The sequence below is a fragment of the Xyrauchen texanus genome, chromosome 37 (assembly GCF_025860055.1).
Source record: "Xyrauchen texanus isolate HMW12.3.18 chromosome 37, RBS_HiC_50CHRs, whole genome shotgun sequence".
NCBI classification, from domain to species: Eukaryota; Metazoa; Chordata; class Actinopteri; order Cypriniformes; family Catostomidae; genus Xyrauchen; species Xyrauchen texanus.
This window is the reverse complement of record NC_068312.1, coordinates 35,301,399-35,326,003: the sequence shown is the minus strand read 5'-3', so window position 1 is coordinate 35,326,003 and position 24,605 is coordinate 35,301,399. Positions and strand designations below refer to the sequence as shown.

Below are 24,605 nucleotides of genomic sequence, written 5' to 3'. Positions count from 1 at the left end.
GTTAAGCGTTTTAGAATGTCCCTGTCCGGGGAAGTAGGGCTACGTTGGTTTTGATCTCCCGGTCAACCAAAAATCGATGGATTTTCAACCATATTTCCCTGTCAACTATATATCGATGCATTTTCAGTCATATTTCCCGGTCAACTATATGCTGATGACTCTTCAACAACAGCGTCGTTTCCCGGTCAACTATAAATCAATCGACTTTTCAACACATTCAGCGATCGCCCGGTAAACCAAATATCAATGCATAATCAATCATAAAGATAACTATAGATCAATGTTGTTCCAATATTGTTGCCATCAACATTAATAACATCAGGTTTTCATCGATATGGTAACGGTGATTCAACATTTATTTTGCATTGAAATTTCAACATCAACCATAATGTTGATTCAGATGGAAAAACAATGTTTATTCAATGTTGGCTTGCTGTCTGGGGGGGTAGTGACACAAAGTAATTAAGAGACAAACGATCAGCCAGGAACTTCTGTTCTCCAAATTCTAATGGACCATATACTTTTCTGTTTAATAATATACCAAGAATTAACAGGCCACATTTTAACTGCCAATTTAATTTCCCTAAGTGTAATTTGAAATCTGGCATTCTGCCAGTGCAAAGTAACTTTATTTGAAAACAGGACAAAGGATCAAAATCCTTTGGCTTTGCTGTGATTGGCAGACACATTTGGTGGTGTGATTTAGTCGTGCCGTGCATTGTTATGATTCACAATCAAACTTTAGAGATATGCTCTACTAACTTTAAGAAAAAACTAACTTAGTTAAACATGAAACTACATAATTAACACTAAATGACCCCCAATAAATGCTAATTAATGTTAACTTAGAAATTAATAATTATATTATATTATCTACTGAAAATCAGGCGGCAAAAAAATCCGCGCTGGTGTTGCGCGTATCGCATGCGTCACGTGACACCTGTTACTTTTCTCATCGCTGGTCATAACGAACCGATCACAGTTATTTGTGATGACTTGATGAGGTTTTCAAAAAACTAAATGTATACAGATGGTTAGGGCAGATTTCAATGTGTATGCCAGACAAAAATCCTCCGAATGAATCAATTTAAACGATTACAAGTTCTGGCCAACAAATGCCTTCAGTGAGATTAAAAAAAAAAAAAAAAAAACTATCTTAGAGTTCAATGCAACACAATGAAAAATATGTCTTTTTGAGACGCCAGGAGTCCCTTGAGAGCAATATCATATTTTTTTCTCATAGGAAACGGTTATTAGCGAGCAACATAATTGGTGGTGATGCGCGCGTTTGCCGACGTGAAGTGAGCGTGCGTGTCCCTTTAAGATACGCAATCCTGTTGCACGGAGAGACTGGTGATTTTCCACTCCCCGTTCTTACATGCGCTCCCCATATAAGACAGAAGTCTGAGGGAGAGGGCGTAAAGATTATTTTCGCTGGCTTGTAGCCTCAGCACAAGAAGACAAAAGAACAACAGACGGATTTGAGCAATATTTTGCACGGACAGGTGAGTGGTACCTTGATCCCGTCTGATCATTAGAGGCTGACCTGCATCTTGAAGCACATCTCTGTAGATTATAGCCTACAACTGAATTATCTTTGTCTGGTGAATGATACATGTCTGGTCTCTTCTTTAAATTAAAGAGGCTTTAAAATATTGTAAATATGTTGCCAATCAGAAGTTCTGTAAATGGAACTATAGTAACGATCTTCTTAAAAACTACCCCTCCTCCAGAATACGGTATCTTACATTGAATTAAAAGCCCTCCATGACTTATTTGTTGTGCACAAATGTTTTTCTCCTAGGTAATCTCTCCGATATTTGCAGCCTCAATGTGATTAAATATTAAATGCAATTTATTTTAAAAGTGCCGTTATTAAAGATTAATTCCAAGCATTGGTAATCAATGCGCCCGTTTAATATCTCAATAAAAGACTTGCGACACCCACGGGAACATAAGAGCATCATTGCGGCTTTAACAGGTGAAGAACATGTCCGTTAACATGCATTTATTCTGCATTAGTTGTGCATGTAAACACTGACACCATAAGAGACAGATCTAAAAGATGTGGCTTATAATAACACTAGCACGCGCGCTGGCAGACACAATGTAGGTTATTGGGACACAGTCAAGATTTTCACTTATCATCATGTGGTAAATGCAAAGCTCTTGTTGATAGATGCACCTAAGATAAAATAGGATAATACATGAAAAGGGGTGTTTTTGTTCACCGCTAAAGAGCTTGGGGCGTGTCCGCACGCGCGCAGCATTTTATTGTGGCTGTGTTTGTCATGCAAACTTGTAATAACCTTAAAAATGTTTTATATGGATTTATAGTTTAGTTCCGTTCCACAGGCACAGAGATTTCCAAATTAAATAAGTATAAAAAGTAATTTCATTAAATGCGCGCGCCGGAGAATAGGGCACCTGCTGACGCTCGTGCAGGATATTTGTATAATCAGTTTTAATTTTGATACCAGACAGATTAGATTTTATAACGCGCGGCATGTGATGACCTTGCAGAAACAGGCGCACGGTAGCCTGTTTTTCTTACTTACAATGTTCTCTTATTAAAACCACAAATAAAAATCCTTATAATACAGTAAAAGCACAGTGGCGTACTTTGTGGTATTGTACTGCTACCACTGTACTGTATGATTTCCATATTCATGTACATCAAAGAATTATGATATTGTCAAAACAAAAAACAAAAAAAACATGGTAACATTACAGTACCATGTCCAAAAGACTGGTGAACCCTAACCTGGATTTTATATTGTACAAACTTGGCATTTTTGTATTCACAGTTATTTAAAAGATCAATCAATCTTTTAATAACCATCAAGTGTTGTTGCTTCCATTTATATTATCCCATTAGATCCCACAACTCCAACATTCCAAATGAACTTTCCAGGGGATTTGAACTAGGCAAACCAGTTAACCTTGAGATATTGGTGTGGAGTTCTCATCAGTTTTTCGTCACACATTAATACATTGCTTGTTCTCCAGATGAGATAAAATGGGTAGTATTACATTTACAAATTTTAATTTATCATTTGTTTTTCAGCATTTTGGTCAGATTTTAGTTTGTTAAAAATTTACAAATTCCATGTATTCCATCTGTCCTGAAATTGTAGAAATTATATTAATATTATATTAACTACTATGTTTTTTTTTACATTTACATTTATTCATTTGGCCTGACGCTTTTATCCAAAGCGACTTACAAAAGAGGAAAACATAAGCAAATCATCTTAAGGAGACAGTGGTACGAAAAGTGCCATACTACAAAGTTTCACTATCATCAGAATTGTATACAAAACAGATTTAAGTGCAACAAGAAATGTAAAAAAAAATTTTTTTTAGTGACCGGTTAAGTGCTTTTGGAAAAGATGTGTTTTTAGCCGTTTTTTGAAGATAGAGAGTGAGTTAGCTTCCCGGATTGAGTTGGGAAGGTCATTCCACCAATGTGGTATGATGAAACTGAAAGTCCTGGAAAGTGTTTTGGTGCCTCTTTGTTTTGGTATGACAAGGCGACGTTCCTTAGCCGACCGCAGGCTTCTGGTGGGAACGTAGCTCTGCAGAAATGATTTTAGGTATGCTGGAGCTGACCCAGTGACTGTTTTGTATGCCAGCATCAGGGCCTTGAATTTAGTACGTGCATGAACCGGCAGCCAGTGGAGAGAGACAAAGAGTGGTGTAACATGTGCTCTCTTAGGCTCATTTAAAGACCTGACGTGCTGCTGCATTCTGGATCATTTGCAGAGGTCTAATAGCACATGCAGAAAGGCCTGCAATGAGAGCGTTACAGTAGTCCAGTCTAGTTATGACAAGTGACTGAACAAGCAGTTGTGTGGCATGTACAGAGAGGAAGGGTCTTATCTTCCTGATATTGTAGAGTGTAAATCTACATGATCTTGCAGTCTTTGAGATGTGGTCTGTGAAATTTAGCTCATGGTTACCCCTAGATTTCTGACCGTTTTGGAAGGCAAAACTGTAGTTGGACCCAGTTGCACGGCAATGAATACCACTCTAACAATGTTAAAAACAATGAAATAAACACACTTACATACAACTGCAGACTCCTGTAGATAGATCGCTTCTCCTTTTTAATTATTATTTTATTTTTTACATGCATAATTTGTACTATTTACAAGTTTTACACTGATTTGTAGATCACGTGCTAAAACGGTACTGTCTCTTTAAGAATAAAGGTAGTTTTGTGAGTGCCTGACAGAAGTGTTTTGGTTAAGTGCATATATATATGAGTGGAGTCGCACAGTTTATTTATTGCATCTGTGCTATGTGTGATTTGAATTGAAAATTGTTTTGTTTTTGGTCATTGTAAGTGAAAACTGACATTGTAGCCAGTGGTTAATCACAGACATTCACATAGTGCAAAATTTGGTTTTATATGCTAGTTATTTACTCGCATTGTTGAGGGTTGAGTTTTAAGAACTGAGGATTTTAGAATCGATATCGGGATCGTTCAAGTGAAGATCGTGATGCATCGTTAAATCGCTATTTTTTACCCAGCCCTAGTCCAGACTTAATCAGATGGCTGTTCCCTAATTGCAAGTCTGTGAAATTAGAGAACTTTGATAGGAATAGAAAAGAGGAGAATGTTAATTACATGTGGATTGACCTACTGATCAAAATATTGGCACAAAAGCTGTATCAAGCCCACATACTGTACATACATACAAGGGCTCTGGCCAACTAGGACACTTGAAATAGAATGAGCTAGTTTATTAGTTTCAGTGCTTAGTGTGAGTTTCAAACTGGATATCAGACAGTTACTGTAGTTTGATTCTCAGATTCCTGGCAGGTGTGACTCATTTCAAGAGGTCAGGCTTTACTCTGATTAATGTAAAGTCTATAACACATTGCTTAGTTGGCACAGTATGTAGTGGCTTATGTTAAAAATATGATCATTTATACATTTTCAGTGATGAATTTTACGTTAGTTAATGGTGTTTGCTGAGGCAAGCATTACTATTAGGCTACTATTGTTCATAAAGTATTAGGGTTAGGGATCTGAACAAACTCTAATTATTATCATGCAACCCATCCATTTCTCAATTCATGACATTTGTAGAGGAAAGGTGTGCACTTTCTTTTCTAACTAATCAGACTTTTTCACCTGGGAGATGCAAATAAAAATTGCATGGAATTGCATTGAAGAACGCCCTGAACCAACCTGAACTAAGCAACCACACAGAACATGCTAGCAACCACACAGCATTGCCCTGGCAACCACCCAGAACACCCTAGCAACTGCATAGCAACACTCTGCCAACCACTCAGAACAACTCACATTTTCCTCTAGATAAATTCAGGCATAAGCTAGCAGTTAAAATGTGCAATTTTGTTTGTTGCTCTTGTAAATTGTAAAAAAAAACAAAAAAAACAAATTTCATACAGTATAGTATACTAATATATATATATATATATAACTATTATGTACATCATTCTTATTCCTTCTTTTCTCCTTAATACTCAGTATGGCACAGAAGGAAAAATTGCAGTGCCTTAAAGATTTCCATAAGGACACTTTGAAGCCGTCTCCAGGTAAGAGTCCTGGCTCGCGCCCTGAAGACGAGGCAGAGGGCAAGCCACCACAGCGGGAGAAATGGGCCAGCAAGATGGATTTCGTGCTCTCCGTGGCCGGAGGTTTTGTCGGTTTAGGCAACGTTTGGCGTTTCCCGTACCTCTGCTACAAGAATGGCGGAGGTGGGTGTGCGTATGTGTTTAGGTTTGTAATATGAAACTAAACTACATTTCATGTGTGCTTGTGTTTGAGGTGACAGTCTCCCGTCTCTGTGTACTGTAAATAACTGCTCATGTCTGAGTTTGTTTCACACTCTGTGATGTAAAGATGATCTTGACACATCAATACCTTTGAGGTCATTGCCGTGAAATCTTTTGTGTGCGCAAATCTCTATGATATTCTTAGAGTATTTCACAAAAGAAAAAGCAGTGTTTTACATTCTGACCTTCTGAGCGACTGACGATGACCTTCAAATGTTCATTTATTGTATTTTGTGCATCGCTAATGAATGGGATATGAGTCTGTTTCATTAAAGAGAGATCTTTAAAGAAATGCTCCTTTAAATACAATACAAGTTAAGTTCTTTAGACAGCATCTGTGGCCTGCTGTCGATTACCACAGATAGTAATTTTGACTCTTCTCTCAGTTTGTAAAAATGAACAAAAATCACATTTACAGGAATGAGCTTACCATGTAAGTCTATAGGGAAAGTGTACTAGAGGGTTTAAAAGCAGAAATGTGAAGCTTGTATTTTTGTTATAGTGCTTCTATGATTTGTTTCCTACAGAAATGTGTGCTAAGTTATCTAAATCATCTTTTTAGCGATGGGACTACTTTTCTTGGTGCATGAACTTCTGGTTATGAGTTATCAATAATTCATTTAGGTGGTTCTTTTCTTTCCATGTAAACACTGTTATATGGTTATGACAGGAGTTGAAAAATGTATATATATATTCAAAAATTCTAAATCATAAACGTTTCATAGACATCTGCTGAATGTTTTATTGACATCTGGGCTGAAATGTCTTATTATTGCTGATGAGCAAACTATGTAAAAAAATACGTCTTTCAGATGTAAACACACACATAAAATAGATGACTGGGTGACATAAAAAAACCATTCTGTGGTAATGGACAACATAGAGCTTAACTTGTATATAACTTTTAACATTCCTTTGATATACCAATCATTTATTTGCTTAGTTTCTGTCTAAATGCCAAAGCATACTCTACGCAAGTACATCAGTGCAAGCACTTCAACCTACATAAGCCTGATTTAGTGCATTGTTGCGTTCCAAAATACACCATATCGTAATTCATTGCACAACGCTAATATGCCTTGCATTCTCAACTTTGCCACAAGGGGCGCTATAGCAGACATTACTGTAAAGCCTAATTGTCGAAGTATACTCTACACAAGTACATCAGTGCAAGCGCTTCTAGCAACGTAAACTTGATTTAGTGTGTTGATGCATTCCAAAATGCACCACACCGTAATTCATTACACAACGCAAGTATGCACTGCATTCTCAACTTTGCCACAAGGGGCGCTATAGTGGGCATTACTATAAAGTCTAAATGCCGAGCATACTCTACGCAAGTACATCAGTGCAAGCGCTTCTAGCTGTGTAAGCTTGATTTAGTGTGTTGTTGCGTTCCAAAATGTGCCACACCGTAATTCATAGCACACCGTTAGTATGCGTTGCATTCTCAACTTTGCCACAAGGGGCGCTACAGTGGGCATTAGTGTGAACTGTCCGCTTCTATGGTGCATTTTCTCTTCCAAGTCAACTACTGTCATAGCAGAGCAGCGGTTTGAAGAGAATAATGCTGAGCTAAGTTAAAGTCAATATATTTATAGCAACTTACCTGAATTATAACACTTTTGAAGGTAACTCTATCGCCCCCTTGAGTGCTGAGGTTTGTTAACGCAACAGTAACACAAGAATGCACGTTTAGCATGTTCAACCGGACTGCGCGTTGCCAATGCGTCGGCCAAGCACTTGCATCCAAATACACGTACTTGTGTGAAGTACATTTCTGGCTGTAGTTTTACACCTGTCTAACCTAATGATGATCTTTTCAGGTGCATTTCTCATCCCCTACTTCATATTTCTTTTTGGCGGAGGTTTGCCCGTCTTCTTTCTGGAGGTGGCACTCGGACAGTTCACCTCTGAGGGAGGAATCACCTGCTGGGGGAAACTTTGCCCCATTTTCACTGGTGAGACAAATGGACAGATCAAGAGAGAGAGACAGGTTTGGCTTTGATGATATTTGATGGCTCATCTGGCCTAAGCTCCTTTTAATCTACATAAATCTTTGTCGGTTCCACTGTGATCATATTTCAAGGTGCTCACTTTTACTCTGTCGACCAATCAGCACTGCTGTTACAGTGAAGTGTGAAGGGAACAGCTGACACATGATTAGCCTGATGATGAGCCAGCTGATGAGGTGGCTCGTTGCACTGATCTTCGTAGTGACCTGTTTTCAGCATCAGCTGTGGTTGCTAAGAAGCGCAAAAATATGCTGTGTTCTCTGTAATTGCATCATTGTGTTCTGATTTGAACTGGGTGCTGTGTTCTTTCTTTCTGAGCTTTCAATTGTGAGGGCAATATGGGTCCCTCATACACACACGTATACTTGATGTGTGTTTAATTTCCCTTCATTTGTTTGCTTTTCACCACTCTCCACTTAACCAGAGCACACAGTCATGCTCTGACTAACTCCTCAACTCGAGCACTTGTCTCTGCTCCACATTTGGACATGTATAGCGATCGCCATGGCAACAGCCATGAGAGGTGACTGAGATGTTTTAGATGGGATCTCCTCTGGTGCTGGTCTGAAATATTGAGCTCCAGAGCCAAAATGGAGTTGTTGTGTTGGGACTGGCTTCAATATAATAATAAGATTAATGATAAAAATATTTATTAAATTAGCTCTTTACTGGCATCTTGCCTATGTATACGCACACACACACGTTTCCATGTTTTATGGGGACTTTCCATAGACATAATGGTTTTTATACTGTACAACTATCCCCTAACCCTAAACCTATCCCTCACATAAAATAGATTTATGTTTTTACATTCCAGTTTTGATGAAACACTAGGGGACCCCCTAAGCTATATTATTTTTGTCTTATGGATCCCCCTCATTTGAACAGTGAATATATTAAGCATATATAGCATGATATTTCCTGACACCATTGAGCCATTGTCCCCTTTCACACAATGATTGTATTCCTAGACTCAGTGGCAGCTGACCGTTCTCTCTTTAACACATACACACACACACAAACACACTTGCTCATCTACAATTAAGTCCTCATGCTTTTGTGAAATCAGACCCCATCGTCACCAGCCTCTAATCCTCATGGACACCCTTCACACAATTACAAACACGGTTTGCATTCTGCTGTCAGCTGTCACAGCAAGCTCCTGGCACTGTTGAGTGAGCCTGTGGTACATTGCATAAATTATAGCATGAAATTGGCATTCAGCCTTTTGACTGCCCTTAACCTTAAAAAAATAACACTGAGAATACAATTTCACGCGTGAAACAGGTGAACCTTCATTGCTCTAAGAATAGAGCGGCCTCAGCTGTGTTTGACTCATTAAAACCCATCAGAGAGAACACCATAAAGTCTCACTTCTTCTGCCGCAGTCTGTAAAATATCTCCTTAGATGTGTGTGAAATGTGTAATTTCTTTGCCACTAGTGGCGCTAAACAAAATAGCAAAAACAACTAGATCAGTGCCTTTTTGTGCAATACTCATTGGCATGATGCTAAGGTTGTTACCATGCCATGGCTATGAGGTTGATAACATGTTCTGCGTGGTTAGTAGTGTATTGCTGTGTGGTTGCTTGTGTTACGGGTTGTTCAGACAGAACGCATTCTTGCACTAAATAAAGCACAATGCAGCGCAACAAATCAAAGAGAACGCAAGTTGTTTTTAACCTGACGTGGCGTCTAAAAAGATGCAGCGCATCTGTCAAATATGATTGTCTACTCTAGCGCATGTTTACATAGAAAAACAATTGAAAAAAATTGTGAACAATCCAAAAATGCATTCGGTGTGAACTTAAGAAGCATCACTAATTAAAGTACCATTTATGACCAGTTCCAAATTTTGGGTGGTGGTAGTCTAATGGTTAAAGTTCTGGGCTGGTGGGGGCCTGGCTAGCTCAGTGAGTATTGATGCTAACTACCACACCTGGAGTCACGAGTTTGAATCCAAGGTGTGCTGAGTGACTGCAGACAGGTCTCCTAAGCAACCAAATTGTCCCGGTTGCAAGGGAGGGTAGAGTCACATGGGGTAACCTCCTCGTGGTCGCTATAATGTGGTTCACGCTGGTGGGGTGTGTGGTGAGTTGTGCTAGGATGCCGCGGTGGATGGTGTGAAACCTCAACACTCGCTATGTCTCCGCGGTAACACGCTCAACAAGCCACATGATAAGATGCGTGGATTGACAGTCTCAGACGCGGAGGCAACTGAGATTCGTCCTAAGCCACCCAGATTGAGGTGAGTCACTACGCCACCACGAGGACCTAGAGCGCATTGGGAACTAGGCATACCAAATTTGGGGGAAAAGGGGAGAAAACTCTACCCCATCTGCCACTGGTTGGACAGAAAGTTAGCCCAGACTCATGCAAAATCTTATGTTTTTTTTTACTCCCATAGAGAAAAGTAAATGAATCAACAAACAATGTTATTATGATTTTTCCTAACTTGAACCCCTAACCCAAACCTACAACCAAACCATAAAGTTTAAGCCCTTGCCCAAACCCAAACCCTAAACCTAACCATTATTTTAATAGAAAAATAACTTTTGTACCATGGAAGAAAGAAAACATCAGGCTTTGAACAAGACGAGGGAAGCATATTATAGTTTTTGACATATCTATAATATGGAATGAGTAAAAAAAATTGTTTACAGATGTTTCCTTTCTTTAAATAAATGGAAACCTGTATTTTATAGTTTTGGAACTCTGTTGGTTGATTGGTTGGTTTCTATGAGAATAGTCATAACTTTTTCGTAGGTACACGCAAAGTTACACGATATCTTACGATTTTGCCATCTTGTACAAATGATTAAGAGCGGTCATGAGACTATGATGGAATCAACCTACAAATGGCTTTTTATCATTGCATATTAACTTGGGATGGGATAGGATAAAGTATTTTAACATAAAAAAAAATGACACACTTGACTCCTTTAACTCTATTTTGTGTATGCGGCAGGAATCGGCTATGCTTCAGTCGTGATAGTGTCGCTGCTCAACATCTACTACATTGTGATCCTGGCATGGGGTCTTTACTACCTGCTGCAGTGTTTTCAGAACGAGCTGCCCTGGGCTCGCTGCAGACACAGCTGGAACACGGCGAACTGCATCGAGGACACCGTCCGCAAGAACAAAACCCTCTGGCTCTCCGCCAACGCCACCAACTTCACCTCGCCGGTCACTGAATTCTGGGAGTGAGTATAGCCGGCGTAGGTGCATTCACCTACGGGTGTGTATACAGGAGGGAAGCTCTACGCCGGTGCTCATTATTCTGATGTCCCCTGTAGGCGGAACGTCCTGAGCATCTCTTCAGGGATCGATGAGGTTGGCGGGCTGAAGTGGGATCTGGCGCTCTGCCTGCTGGCTGTGTGGATCATCTGCTTCTTCTGCATCTGGAAAGGAGTCAAATCCACTGGCAAGGTAAGAGAGGAAAACTGACATTTCTAAAGACCCCATTAAGTTATAATTGGACTTTTGTGGCTTTTGGTCTGTCTATTAGCTTTTAAGTCATCTACTGTATATGCTAGTGTATGCCTCACTTCTTGAAAATTAGATCAAGAATTTTGATGACTTCTTCTATAAGAGTTAAAAGACTCCCCATAAGACCAAAATAATGTAGCTTTGGGACATATAGAGACATATAAAATGTAAATTTTGCTTAAAATAACATTATTTCGATGGCAAAATATGGGATTTGAAGTAAACAATGATTGTGATTATCACAAATAATCACGAGTAGAACACATAATCGCTATCTATCTATCTATGTATCTATCTATCTATCTATCTATCTATCTATCTATCTATCTGTCTGTCTGTCTGTCTGTCTGTCTGTCTGTCTGTCTGTCTATCTATCTAACAGTTTAGCAACCATGCAATTTGATGACACACAAAGAAGCTTGTAAATGTAGTTCGTTATCTAATGCAAACATTAAAATGTATCGGCTTACAAGTCATTCGCTATAGTATAGTTCGAAGAACTGTGCAAAAGGTAAGTGTGAAAGAACTGATAATTTGTGATTATTGTTGTTGTAGCACCTCAAGTGTTCATTTCAGCATGAACACTGTAACTGCAATATGTACATCGAGCCACATAACAATTATTTTGCAAAAATGTTGTTACATTTACATGATTCTATGAGACCTGGTTCGGCATTTATATAATAATTGCAACAGGCCTAATTCTCATCATGATGCAATTTATGTATGAATGGTTATACGGATGATTTACACAGATATTAATTCCACTTGCACCGCTTTGTGTAGGTGTAACATTATTTTATTTTAGTGGAAATCAATGACCCCGCTACCCTCCTCTCGGTCTGTCTGTAGGTGGTCTATTTCACAGCCACGTTTCCCTTCCTCATGCTGATTGTGTTGCTGGTTCGTGGTGTGACTCTGCCTGGTGCCGCCGAGGGCATCAGGTTTTATCTTTACCCTGACCTGACCCGTCTGCAGGACCCGGAGGTATAGAAGAAAGTGAAAAAGAAGTCTTTGTGAGATGTGGTCTGTTTTTCTTTGCAGTTTGTTTTTTCATTCAAATGCTCCATCTAATGGCAATCTCTCTTTCTCTCTGGATTGCTGTAGGTGTGGATTGATGCAGGCACTCAGATCTTTTTCTCTTATGCGATTTGTCTTGGTGCAATGACATCACTGGGAAGCTACAACAAATACAAGTATAACTGCTACAGGTGAGGGTTTGATAAACGTAATAGTTTTTGTTTATAGATGTTTTAATGTTTAAAGATGCTTATTCCATGACTCTCTGCAATATGTGATTATGATTGCGCAATCGCAGCATTCAACCACTAAACCACTCTGCTTGTCTGTTTCTTTTCATGCAATTCAATAATTTAAACTCAGATCTAGATTTCAAATACCCTTTTTGTTTATTTGGCAGGAAGCCATGTAATATGTAGAATTCACTTTGCATTGTGATGTGTTTGTTTGTGTATGTATTTACTGTAGGGACTGCATGCTGCTCGGATGCCTTAACAGCGGTACCAGTTTCGTGTCAGGCTTTGCCATCTTCTCCGTGTTAGGGTTCATGGCACAAGAGCAGGGCATTGCCATTGCCGATGTGGCAGAGTCGGGTAATGCTTAGGGTTAAAGGTCACCAGCCTACTCACAATTTTAGAAATGAAAGGGAGGATGGAAAGTCCTAAAGGAAGATTCCAAGTTCAATACAATACCAAGCTCTACTTAGAGCATTTGTGGCATAATATTTATTGAGGCAGATAATAAAATAAAAAATCAATAAAAGATAATAAAAGCACACAGGACTGGACACTTTGAGGGTTTCAAAGCAGACATGAATTATTCATACAAAAGGTGTTTTATTTAATCTGTAAAGTCGGCTAAGGTGGATGAACTTTATGGCTATGAGTTACTGACATCATTCCGAGTGGAGGTATCATTGCCTGTGTTATGTAAAAGTTGCCAGGTTTACCGGATTTCTGTGGTCATGTTGAAAGATTGAATGTAACTTTGCACAGACAAAGTCAGTAAGCGATTTTATGTAAGTATCTTCTAAAGCGTGTGCATTTTCATGTTTAATGCCTGTGTTTACTGTGCACTTCCATTGAAATTACTTTGTTGCGGTCGTCATTATGCTGTGGCATACAAGAGCTTAACTTGTATTGAACCTGGAACATCACTTTAGACAATAACCACATACAGGATTTGAAAACTTCATTTGTTGTGAACAATGATTGCATTTTCCCCTCATAGTTGTATGCAAAAATGGTTTGTTAAGTAAGACGTTTTTTTTGTCCCCCTTTTCATTCTATGTATGTTTTCTGTTTGTAGTTTTTCATTACAGTGTGTTAGTGTAGCATGTGATAGTAAGTCCTTATTTACCACATGCTGTTCCTTATGTTTCTCTCAGGTCCTGGTCTGGCTTTTATCGCATACCCAAAGGCCGTTACAATGATGCCACTGCCAACAGTCTGGGCCATACTTTTCTTCATTATGCTTCTGCTGCTGGGCCTAGACAGTCAGGTTAGATCACAACACAGATGTTTACTTAGCTATCTAAGTTCCATAGACATTTATTTATTTTCAGAGTTTAAAAAACAAAATGTACTATATTTATGAATTGTTTATCCCAGATGTCATTAAAGGGAGGTTTTGTCAGATTTTACCCCCAAAGTAAACCCACACATGTGTTCATTTTTGGTCTTAAATTATGCTACACCCTAAACTAGTCTAACTACATCAAAAACCTCTTTTGGTGTTTTATTATTTTGTATTAGTTGGAAGGGATGAGCTATGCTTGAAGTTGTTATACTTATAATAGCAGCCGTGTGTACCTGTGATCACACAAAAAATTATTGCGGTTACAATACGGCACTTACTGTGGAAGTGAATGTGGCCAGTCCATTACCACACACAGCACACTGTTTCAATAGCCACAAGACAAAAACATAATACATGTTAACATGATCTTAGTGTGATAAAATCACTTACTAACCTTTTCTGTGTAAAGTTATAGCCAATATTACAACTTAATTGCAATGATGACATCATGCCAGTAAACCTCGAAGTCGATTTTATCATACTAAAAGCAAGTAGAACATGATGGAATCATGTTAACATGCATAATGTTTATGTCTTGTGGTTATACTTCTGAAACAGTGTGCTGTTTTAATGGTAATGGATTGGCCCCATTCACTTACATTGTAAGTACCTCACTGTAAATATAATTTTTGCTTGTTTAAATGTTTTTTTTTTGTGGTAATTAAAATCATGCCACTAATGTTGTCTATTGAGCATAACTTTTATTGCACCCGGAACATTCCTTTAATGCATCTGGCAACCATTAAACCAACTGGCGAAGCCGGTCATCAATAGTGCCGACTTGAATAACAATTTTAGATGTTTAGCATGAGCCAGCACTTGTAAATTTGATCTGATGTCAGACTCCTGAGCCCCCGAAATGCATTTAACAATGTTGGCTGGAGTCTCTATATGCACGTTCCTTACAATAGAATCACCAATTATTAGGGCTATTTCAACATGATTCTCAGTGGTGAGTGGTGTCACTTTGCTTAGCAAGTATGCCGCCGAGACGTCACCTAAATGCCCTGCTGCGGGGGCTCTTCAGATGAAACCACAGTGTGTGTGTTGCTCACTGTACTATCCGCATCCAAAACAGCATCTATCGGCTTCTCTTTCTCACTGACCTCCACTAGTGTTCGGATGCGTGCCTCTAGCTCATTAACCTTCACCATCAGCCTGACTAATTCCTTTCATTTATCACATGTAGATCCCTCACTGCTGATGGAAGAAGCTATAGTAAACATGTGGAATGTAATGCAGGAAGCAATAACATGAATTATTTGTTGTTGTTGTTGTTGTTGTTATTTGTTGAGCGGCGAGTATTAGAGATCGATGTGGTTCCTAATCAGCAGATGTTTGAGATGAATGCAATAATCCATGTAAAACACAGTGGAGAAAAAAAATGCACACAGTCGAGACATGAGATGTAGTGGAAAAAAGAAAGAAAAAAACTAGAGAAACGGGTATGTGTGGTATAATACACAGATGAAACAGTAGAAAAGAAGAAAAACCTGAAGCACGCAGTAAAATGGAAAATGATGAACGGATAAGAATTAGAATAAGCAATGCTAAGCAGGCTAGCAAGCTACAGATACTCGTGCTTGCAATGAGGAAAATTAGGAAAGAATTTGTGACTCCTACAACGTACATTAATTTCTTTTTTTGTTAATATTTACTGCGTGATCAAGCCCTTTGCAAATATTAGTTGACAGCTGTTATGTTTCGCATTTTTCCTATGTTGATGCAGTGCTGTTTGGGTGGAGGAAAGTTTACATACTATATATGGCTTGAGCAGCCAGATGCATTTACAATTGACCGAGTATCATCTGGAATATGTCTCAAACCACCTCCTGAAGTGGTTTAAGAGATCGGATTGCAATCTGTCTCTAATCCGTTTCACAGGGCATTTACATCTGTTTTTTTCATGATCAGATAGCTGTCTGATCAGTGAAAATGCATGAAGTGGCCAAGTGTAAACAGGCCCTATTTTTACAATTGACTCATTTGTTTATACTTTTAATTCTCAATAACAATTTTATTTAAGAAACAAATGAGACAAAGTTAATAGTTGAAACATAATTGAGAACTCCATTAAGTCTCCTGAGCCATGAAAGAGCAACTTCTGAGCAATGAATCGTATTGTATGAAAGATTGTGACATATGAGCGTCCTGGTGATGGAATGACAGATTGCAAACATTGTGAGAGTTAAGCCAGCAGATCATAACTGTACGGCATAGTGATCAGTCTTGATGTGAAACATCATCTTTATGTGTGGCTGTGAGCCCGTGCTGAGGAATTACACTGTTTTTTTAGGGCTGCACTCACACATTCACGCACGCACACACACACACACACACACACACACACACACACACACACACACACACACACACACACGTTGTGGCGGCTATTCTTATGAGGACTCTCCATAGAAATAATGATTTTTATACTGTATGAACTATAGATTCTAAACCTAACCCTCACAAAAAACTTTCTGCATTTTTACATAAAAAAAAACCACATAATTTAGTATGTTTTTTTAAGCTGTTTGAATTATGGGGACCCTAGAAATGTCCTCATAAACCACATTTATAGCACAATACCCTTGTAATTACCAGTTTGCAACCTAAAAAAAATGTACTCGTAAACCAACCAAACCCACCCACACACACACACACACACACACACACACACACACACACTTAAGAATGTGTTACGTGGTGATATATAAGGGTGCCATTATTATGATTGTCATTGACTCTTCAAAGTTCAATGAAAAGATGTCAAAAAACATTTATAAGCCATTGGTCAAAAATACTGCTCTATATAGCTTCACATTAAACATCAAATACAGTATGTCATGATTAGCAGCGATTGCAGTTGTATTGTGCAGCATTTGTTTTGCTACAGTGTAGACAAATTGCTCTAGGACAAGTCGTTTTGGATAAAAGCACCTGCAAAATGATTACTTACAAAATCACTAACATCATATGTGTATCTGTGTTCTCCCCTCAGTTTGTAGAAGTGGAGGGTCAGATCACCTCTCTGGTGGATTTATACCCATCCCTCCTAAGGAAGGGATACCGGAGAGAAATCTTCATCGCTGTGATCTGCATGATCAGTTATCTGCTGGGACTCACAATGGTCACTAAAGTAAGAGATAACAAGTGAGAGGAGCATGTTTATTTCTGGCTTCGAGCAGCGTTTGAATGCTGAGTGTCTGTGTGTGTTTCTCAGGGTGGCATGTACGTGTTCCAGCTTTTTGACTTTTACGCTGCCAGCGGTGTGTGTCTTCTCTGGGTTGCATTCTTTGAATGTGTTGCAGTAGCCTGGGTTTATGGTGAGTACATATATACATATAAAGGCTCTAAATGTGCCAAGTTTTTGGTTCTAATTGTAATAATTGGCCTAAATGTAACAAAATTTGTTCCTAAATGTAATATATATATATATATATATATATATATATATATATATATATATACAGTATATATATTTTCTGTCTAAATGTAATAATATTTGTGCATTGATGTAATAAAGGCCCTAAATGTAACAAAATGTGATCCTAAATGTAACAAATAAAAATGGCTCCTAAATGTAAAACAATTTGGTCCTAAATGCAATAAATGCCCTTAATTTAATAAGATTAGGTGCTTAAGAAAGACCCTAAATGTAATAACATATGGTCCTAAGTATAATAACGCCCTAAATGTAATAACATTTTTAATATATGTAATAAAGACCATGAAAGTAATAATTTTTGGTCCTAAATGTAATAAAGTAATTTCATCAACTATACTATGGTCATTATACTAACTATCAAAAAATGAGTGCATACTCTTTATATCTCTGTAAATACTAATATATACAAACACAAACTTAAACTAGAATTCTTCAAATATACCAAACACCCTTCAGGCACATGAATATATATTTAGGACCAAAAGTTATTACATTTAAGGGCTTTTTTACATTTAGGACCAATTATTACATTTGTGCTCTCTACAAAACACGTTTTGTCTCAATCAGCTGTTGTGACAATAAAAAAAAGCCACATTCAGGTAGTAACAACAATCACTGAGGTTAAAAGTTACTTGAGTGTGATTGTGATCTTGCTGAAGAGGAGTCACATAATCAAACACACTGTAAACACACACTGTATGCTTTAATTATTATTTGGGTATGAGATATGCTACGGTCACCTCTCTCTGTTTACTGCATAAGCACTGAGCTCATGCGGAGCTTCATGGCCTTTGCATTGGGCACACTAATAAAGAGTTACTCAGTCAAAACAGTCTAACAGTGTTTGCTCAGATTAATTTTGTATAATCTTATTTAGTCTTATATAATCACATCAGGCCTCCAGGATTATCTCAGATCTCTCTTTTTAGTCATGAGTGGCCCCACTTTTTTCTCACGTTTTCTGCACTGGGGAAAATCTGCAGAATTCTGTGGAAAGGATTTAAAGGTATGTGTTTATTTTATTTTCCACTAACAGCACAAAACGTCATTGCACAAATAATTAAATGTTTGCTGAAAACTCGCCCCAGTTGCAATTGGTCAGACAGACAGATAGTCCTGCCCTAAATGCAAACTATTGGTTGAGCCATTTTGCTGTGTCAGGACTGTCTCTCCATATTTAACTGGGATAGTAGAAAGCATTATTATAACAAAAAATGGCACACTTCCCCTTTAAATGTGGTGAAATGTATTAAGCGGAGCTGAGAGTAACTGAAAACATTATCAATTTACCCAAAGTATGTAATAAATGAGCACACAAGAAGTATTTAAGCTCTGAACTGTTGCTAATGATGAATACATAAATCATTTATTCTGTCTGTTTGTGTACGTTTGTAGGGGCTGATAATTTCTACGATGCTATAGAGGACATGATCGGCTACAGACCCGGTGGTTGGATGAAATGGAGCTGGATGCTGATCACACCGGTCCTTTGTGTGGTAAGTATGTGTGTGTGTGTGTTGGCGCTTGAGAAATTAGCCAGTCATAAGACAAGATTGTGCATGAGGAATATAAAGAGCTTGTGACTATTTCTATTTTAGGGTTGTTTTGTCTTTTCGTTGGTGAAATACAAGCCGCTCACTTATAACAAGCTTTATGAATATCCTGATTGGTCGATTGGATTGGGTTGGGCTCTTGCACTGGCTTCGATGATTTGTATCCCGATGATGGTCGTCATCAAAATCATCCAATCTGACGGCTCCCTAATAGAGGTAAGGTGGTCACATATTACATTAATACAATATGCATAAAACACACCGGGTTTATTTATTGCTGTTATTGGAAGTGCAAGGCGAAATCTTCCAAAAACAACTACTTCAGGATGTCACTGTTAATTACAAAATCATTATCTTTTAAAGGAATGTTCCAGGCTCAATACAAGTTATGCTTTATGCCAGGGGATTTCAAACTGGAATCTAGTGCTGGGATGCTAAAGGATCAGTGAAAGTTAACATATACTGTACATATTTAAAATTATTACCTTTTCCCTATGTTTTGAAAATCATGAGATTAATTCAGATTTTTGCAGCCATAGTTTCTCCTCACCACTGTTGACTTTTACATTTCTCAAAGGGGTTGCAAGACAATATTCTCTACAAATTAATTACACAGTATATGACAAGGTTTTAATAAATACAGTATGTATATTTATTTATGTATTTTTGCATTAGGGGAATGATAATATAAACAATTAATACATTTTGCAAATAACTTGTTGTCTTATTATCCCATGCTTACTATATTTCTCTTGGGAAAATACATGGAAAATATACAGCTGTCTTTATATTTTAGAAAGGGGTCCATCGCAATGGGAATTAACATATTTGGGGGTCCTTGGCATTTTTAAGTTTAAAAAGACCTGCTCTATGCCACAGATTGTGATGATTTTTACAGACAATTATTTTGGCAGTTCATAAGAACAAGCAAAAATCGCATTCAGGAGGGTTTCAATGAAAATGCATTCCAGTGGGTGGATATTGCTCCAGGAAAACAGTTTTGCATTAGTCTGAGTTAAGGTCAATTTAAGCAAACAATACATTCGACTCATCCCTCATTTTCTTAAAAAAAAAAGCTAAAATTATAGTTACAGTGAGGCACTTACAATGTAAGTGAAAGGGGCCAATCCGTAAACGTTAAAATATTCACCGTTTAAAAAGTATAGCCACAAGACTCAAACAATATGTGTTATCATGATTTGAATGTGATAAAATCGCATACAGACTTTCTCTGTGTAAAGATTCATTCAATTTTACATCATCGTTGCCATGACGATGTAGCGCTGTGAACCCTAAAATCCCAAAATGAGCATAAAAAACAACAAAAAAAACAACTCAACTGCTCAAATACAACACAAGTATTTAAGGTCTATGGCTATACTTTCAAATCAGTGTGTATTTTAACATTTAGCCTGGTACAAAGTCTTTCCCCATAGACTACCATTGTAATTCCGCTACTGTACATTTTTGTTTGTTTGAAGACAAATCTAAATTATTGTCTATAGTCATATTAAACCCGAAACATTCCTTTAAATTAGAGACGTTAATGACATTATGGACCTTAAAATGGTCTCAAATAAGAAATGATTAAATTAATGTCTCATGTTCAGCGAATCAAAGCCGTGGCGGCACCTGTGAAAGGAGGCGCTAGCTCTCGTCCAAAGGAATACAGTCTGAAGAACAGCGAGCTGCTGCACCCTCTGGACCCCAACGGTATCCACGCCTTCGCGAAACACCCCCACACCATCGTAGAAACTAATATGTGAGACTCTCTAAGAGAGATTCCCATATTCTCCTCCTCCTTTCCTCTCCTATCGGAGATCCTATTTTCCCTCTCCCTTCTCCTGAATTCCTCCCTCTATCTGCACTAGTACAAGTCTAGTTGGGTTTTTATGAACATTATCAAGAAATTATCTTGCTGTATATCGATATATATCTTTTTTTGCCAGTTAGGATTTTTATTGTTATTGTAATCACTGGTATTAGCATTAATGCTGATATTATTATGACTTGATGTGAGCTTAGGCATCAGGGGGTGTTGGTTTATTCTATAGTGCACTGATCCATGTTGTGCAGTGTCCTAACCAGATACAACACTGTAAAGCTACAAACGTTAAATGTAAGTTTTTGCTTTCAATGCGCAAGACATTTTGTTGGTCAGTTGCATTCTTTGTAGCATCTGGCAGGGTAGTCCCGCCCACAGCGATCCAAAGGTAAGATAAGGTAACTTCATTGGTCCAAAAATTCTGCTTCACATAGCTGCATATAGAGTGCAACAGTCTGGTTCCTGAAGTAAAAATAGCATTCATTTTCTCCATAGGCGAACTCATTTTTATCGATAATAATAAGCCTTTAAAAACAGAACTACCGTGAGCTCCGAGGTTGTGAATCAATACTTCTGCTGAAGCCATCAGTGCAAATTATTTCAACTTCACTTTTGAAAAATAGTGTTAAATAGTGGAATATCTGGTGAAGAACTACACTTCACATGATCCCGAAGAGAAAGATCCACCAATAAGAAAGTCGCGATCAACAAAGCGCGCCCAAAGAGCTCTGCAGCGACCACTCACTCCCATGATGCAATTGAGTCGTTCTCCCTACACTTTCAAATTACTTCATTTATATATATATATATATATATATGTATTGAATATTTTGTAATATGCAGTACTTCAAAAATATTGATTTTATACTTATAATCAACAACTTTAAATCAACAGTTGTATTTGTTTCCATAGTTTTTAATTTGATTACGTCAATCGCAATGCTTCATGGGATTGTAGTACATTCCCTCATTAAAGACTTCCTATTTTTAAGTACTTTTTTTGCTTCAAATCAAAGTTTGTAATGTTGCGATTCACCTCGGAGTTGGTTGGTTTGGTTCATGGATTACAACTCTTTTATGAAAGATTTTATTTAGTCCCCATGGAGAAATTGAATAGGAAAAATCCTTCCGGATGGCTGAAAGAGTGGGCGGGCGCTGTCACGCTCTATTTAACACGATATAACTTTTAAATTGGCTGTGAGTTAAACACATTTGTATTTCAGTGAGAACACTTATTGCTGGAGACTTGCAGCGCCACATCTGGTTAGGATACGGTCAGCATCTTTTGAGCAAGAGTGAGTTGTATTTAAGAGTTTAAGAGCTTAATTTGTAGAAAATACATACAGCAGCAGCAGCAACGTTAAATGTGTGACATTTAGCAACATTATGATGTCTGTCAGTGGTTGTGGCAGTAACCTTTATACAATGAGATTTGTCTGGAATAAAAATGTGATGCTGTGCACAGCTTATAAATACATACACATATACAGTGGGGTCCAAAAATCAGAGACCATTATTGAAATTGCTTATATTTAGCACACTTGTTTTTCATTAAAAATTTTATGATCAGCATAACAATTTGACTGAATAGTTATAAAATTATTGTAAAAGTCCCACTTTTGCTGTAATGACATCATGCACTCCTGGTTGCATGGACTCCACAAGTTTGTGCCATCCTAATGAAAACGTTATTTAGCATGATTTGAGACTGTTTTAAAGAGAATCTTGTGTGCTTCAATGGAAGCAATGAATGCAAAGGATCTAACATGGTCAATGTGACAAATTTGCATCAAGATGTTTCTTTTTGGATTTTCAAAATCCTATAACTTTTCATTTCTAGGTTTAGATGGAATTTAAAATTCCAGATTTTCAGATGTGATCTCAGACTTTTAAACACTGCTGTACGTACATTAACACATAAGAAAACCTTTTATAATCTTAACACTTTGTTGTTTTCGGTCTCTCGCTGTACAGTAGTGATCACTGCCATTGCACACACACACACACACACACACACACACACACACGCACACACACACGCACACACACACAGAGTCATTCAGTTTAACTTTAATACTGTAGGCAGCTGTGTCTGTGCTTCACATTTAATGTATCATTTGATGCGCTATAATAAGCATCATTTACTGTTAGAGATATCTGAGATCTGCTGATTGCAACCATTGTGCAGGGCCGTTTGGCAGTACTATTCTAAAAACCAGATGTGTTTATCACATGATCCAGTCTAGCCAAACCGCTTAACACCATATCAATCATCAGATTTCAGAATGAATGCAGAAAATCTGGGCTTTAAACAATGCACAGACACTGCCATTCCTGCAAACCCCAAGGCCCGTGGAATTGTACAGACACTGCCATTCCTGGCCCAAGGCCTGTGGAATTGTTTATGAACCGAGCCTTAAAACCTCAAAATATTCAAGCTAATCACCAACAGCAAAGAACTGCCCTTCATAATACCTCTGTGTCCTTTACCCCAGACCACCCACCCCTTCATAAATACCAGCCCTTAGACTGACCTCTTTATCCCTCTTGACGCCAGTGTCTTTGCATACGTCAACTCATCTGACCTGACCTATGACCCATTCTAATTTTAACTAGCCCCTCTGTTCTGTTTCCAACAACACATCCTTTTCCCTCCAAGCTTCCTGTTCAGGGATAGCTCGCCCACAATGAAAATTCTTGACTCTCCATCATGTTGTTCCAAACCTGCATGACTTTCTTCTGTGCGACACAAATTGAGATGTTAGACAGTATGTTAGCCTCAGTCACCATTCACTTTCATTGCATCTTGCTTCCATACAATGAAAGTCAATTACAGGCTGCCCTTCTTCCATAGAAGAAAGTCATGTTGGTTTGGAACAACATGAGGGTGAGTAAATGACAGAATTTAAAATTTTGGTTGAACTATCTCTTCAGCAAGTGTTTGCTCATTTGTTGTATTTTCATTTATCTAAAATTTGCCTTTTCGTATTTCAACCATTTTATACTGTACCTGATTTGATTGGTGATTTGCATAATTTTTTCCGGAATGTTTTCAGAAATGTGTTTTTAAATGTTGATTAGTGTGAGCCTGAATGCAATTTGCAGTGTGCAATATTTGTAAACAAGTGGCTTTGTCAGTTTTTTATCATTTCTGCTGGAAAATATTGTAATAAGGTTAAAACAGGACATTCAAGAAACAATTTTTCATTCACATAAATGAATGACTTATTCTTACTTTGCTGTACGATAAGGTAACTTCATTAAACAAATTCAGTCTTGTAAAACCAAAGTCGTTTTATGATGGACACCATTTAAGATGCATATTGCATCTCTCAGATACAAAATAAAAAAAAAATTGAATCTTTGTGTATTGGATATTCTGAAATGTGTGAAACTGCTCGTTTTACATGTTCTTTAATGCTAACCTGGAATGACATTTGCAACTCAGTTTATGTCCATAATGTGACCTTATTCAGACTTAAATATGATTAAATATCAATACAATAGGATGAACATTTTCACAAGCTCTCTATTCAGTTTGATTCTGATTCATGTTGGTTTATTTCAGTTGTAATGTTCATTTAAGTTACAAATTAAAGACATTCTAATAATGTAAATTATACAGGGAAAAAAAACAATTTAAATCTTTAACATGGCCAAAACAAAATTAAACAAAACATTACTTAGTGCAACTTTAATCATTGTATATTTTGTATTAATATTAAATAAAAATAATATATATTTTTTTTAATTCAGAAAATACTTTGTGAACCATAAGTTGTTTTATTTTTATTAATAATTATAATAGTCCTTTAATAAATAAAAATATTAAATGCACCTTTAATTATTGAATATTTTGTATTAATAATT

At 37.6% G+C, this 24,605-nt stretch overlaps 1 protein-coding gene across 1 annotated transcript; it reads left to right on the top strand.

Moving 5' to 3' along the window:
• The first annotated feature begins 1,294 nt into the window (after positions 1–1,294).
• On the top strand, positions 1,295–24,072 carry LOC127630832 (sodium- and chloride-dependent taurine transporter-like). Its single transcript, XM_052108643.1, has 14 exons — positions 1,295–1,505; positions 5,504–5,733; positions 7,638–7,772; positions 10,794–11,028; positions 11,122–11,254; positions 12,167–12,301; positions 12,422–12,525; positions 12,803–12,927; positions 13,722–13,834; positions 16,911–17,048; positions 17,133–17,235; positions 18,753–18,853; positions 18,956–19,126; positions 20,521–24,072. The coding sequence occupies exons 2-14, from the start codon at positions 5,505–5,507 to the stop codon at positions 20,674–20,676; spliced, it is 1,878 nt and encodes a 625-aa protein (XP_051964603.1). The 5' UTR covers positions 1,295–1,505; position 5,504; the 3' UTR covers positions 20,677–24,072.
• Positions 24,073–24,605: the final 533 nt, after the last annotated feature.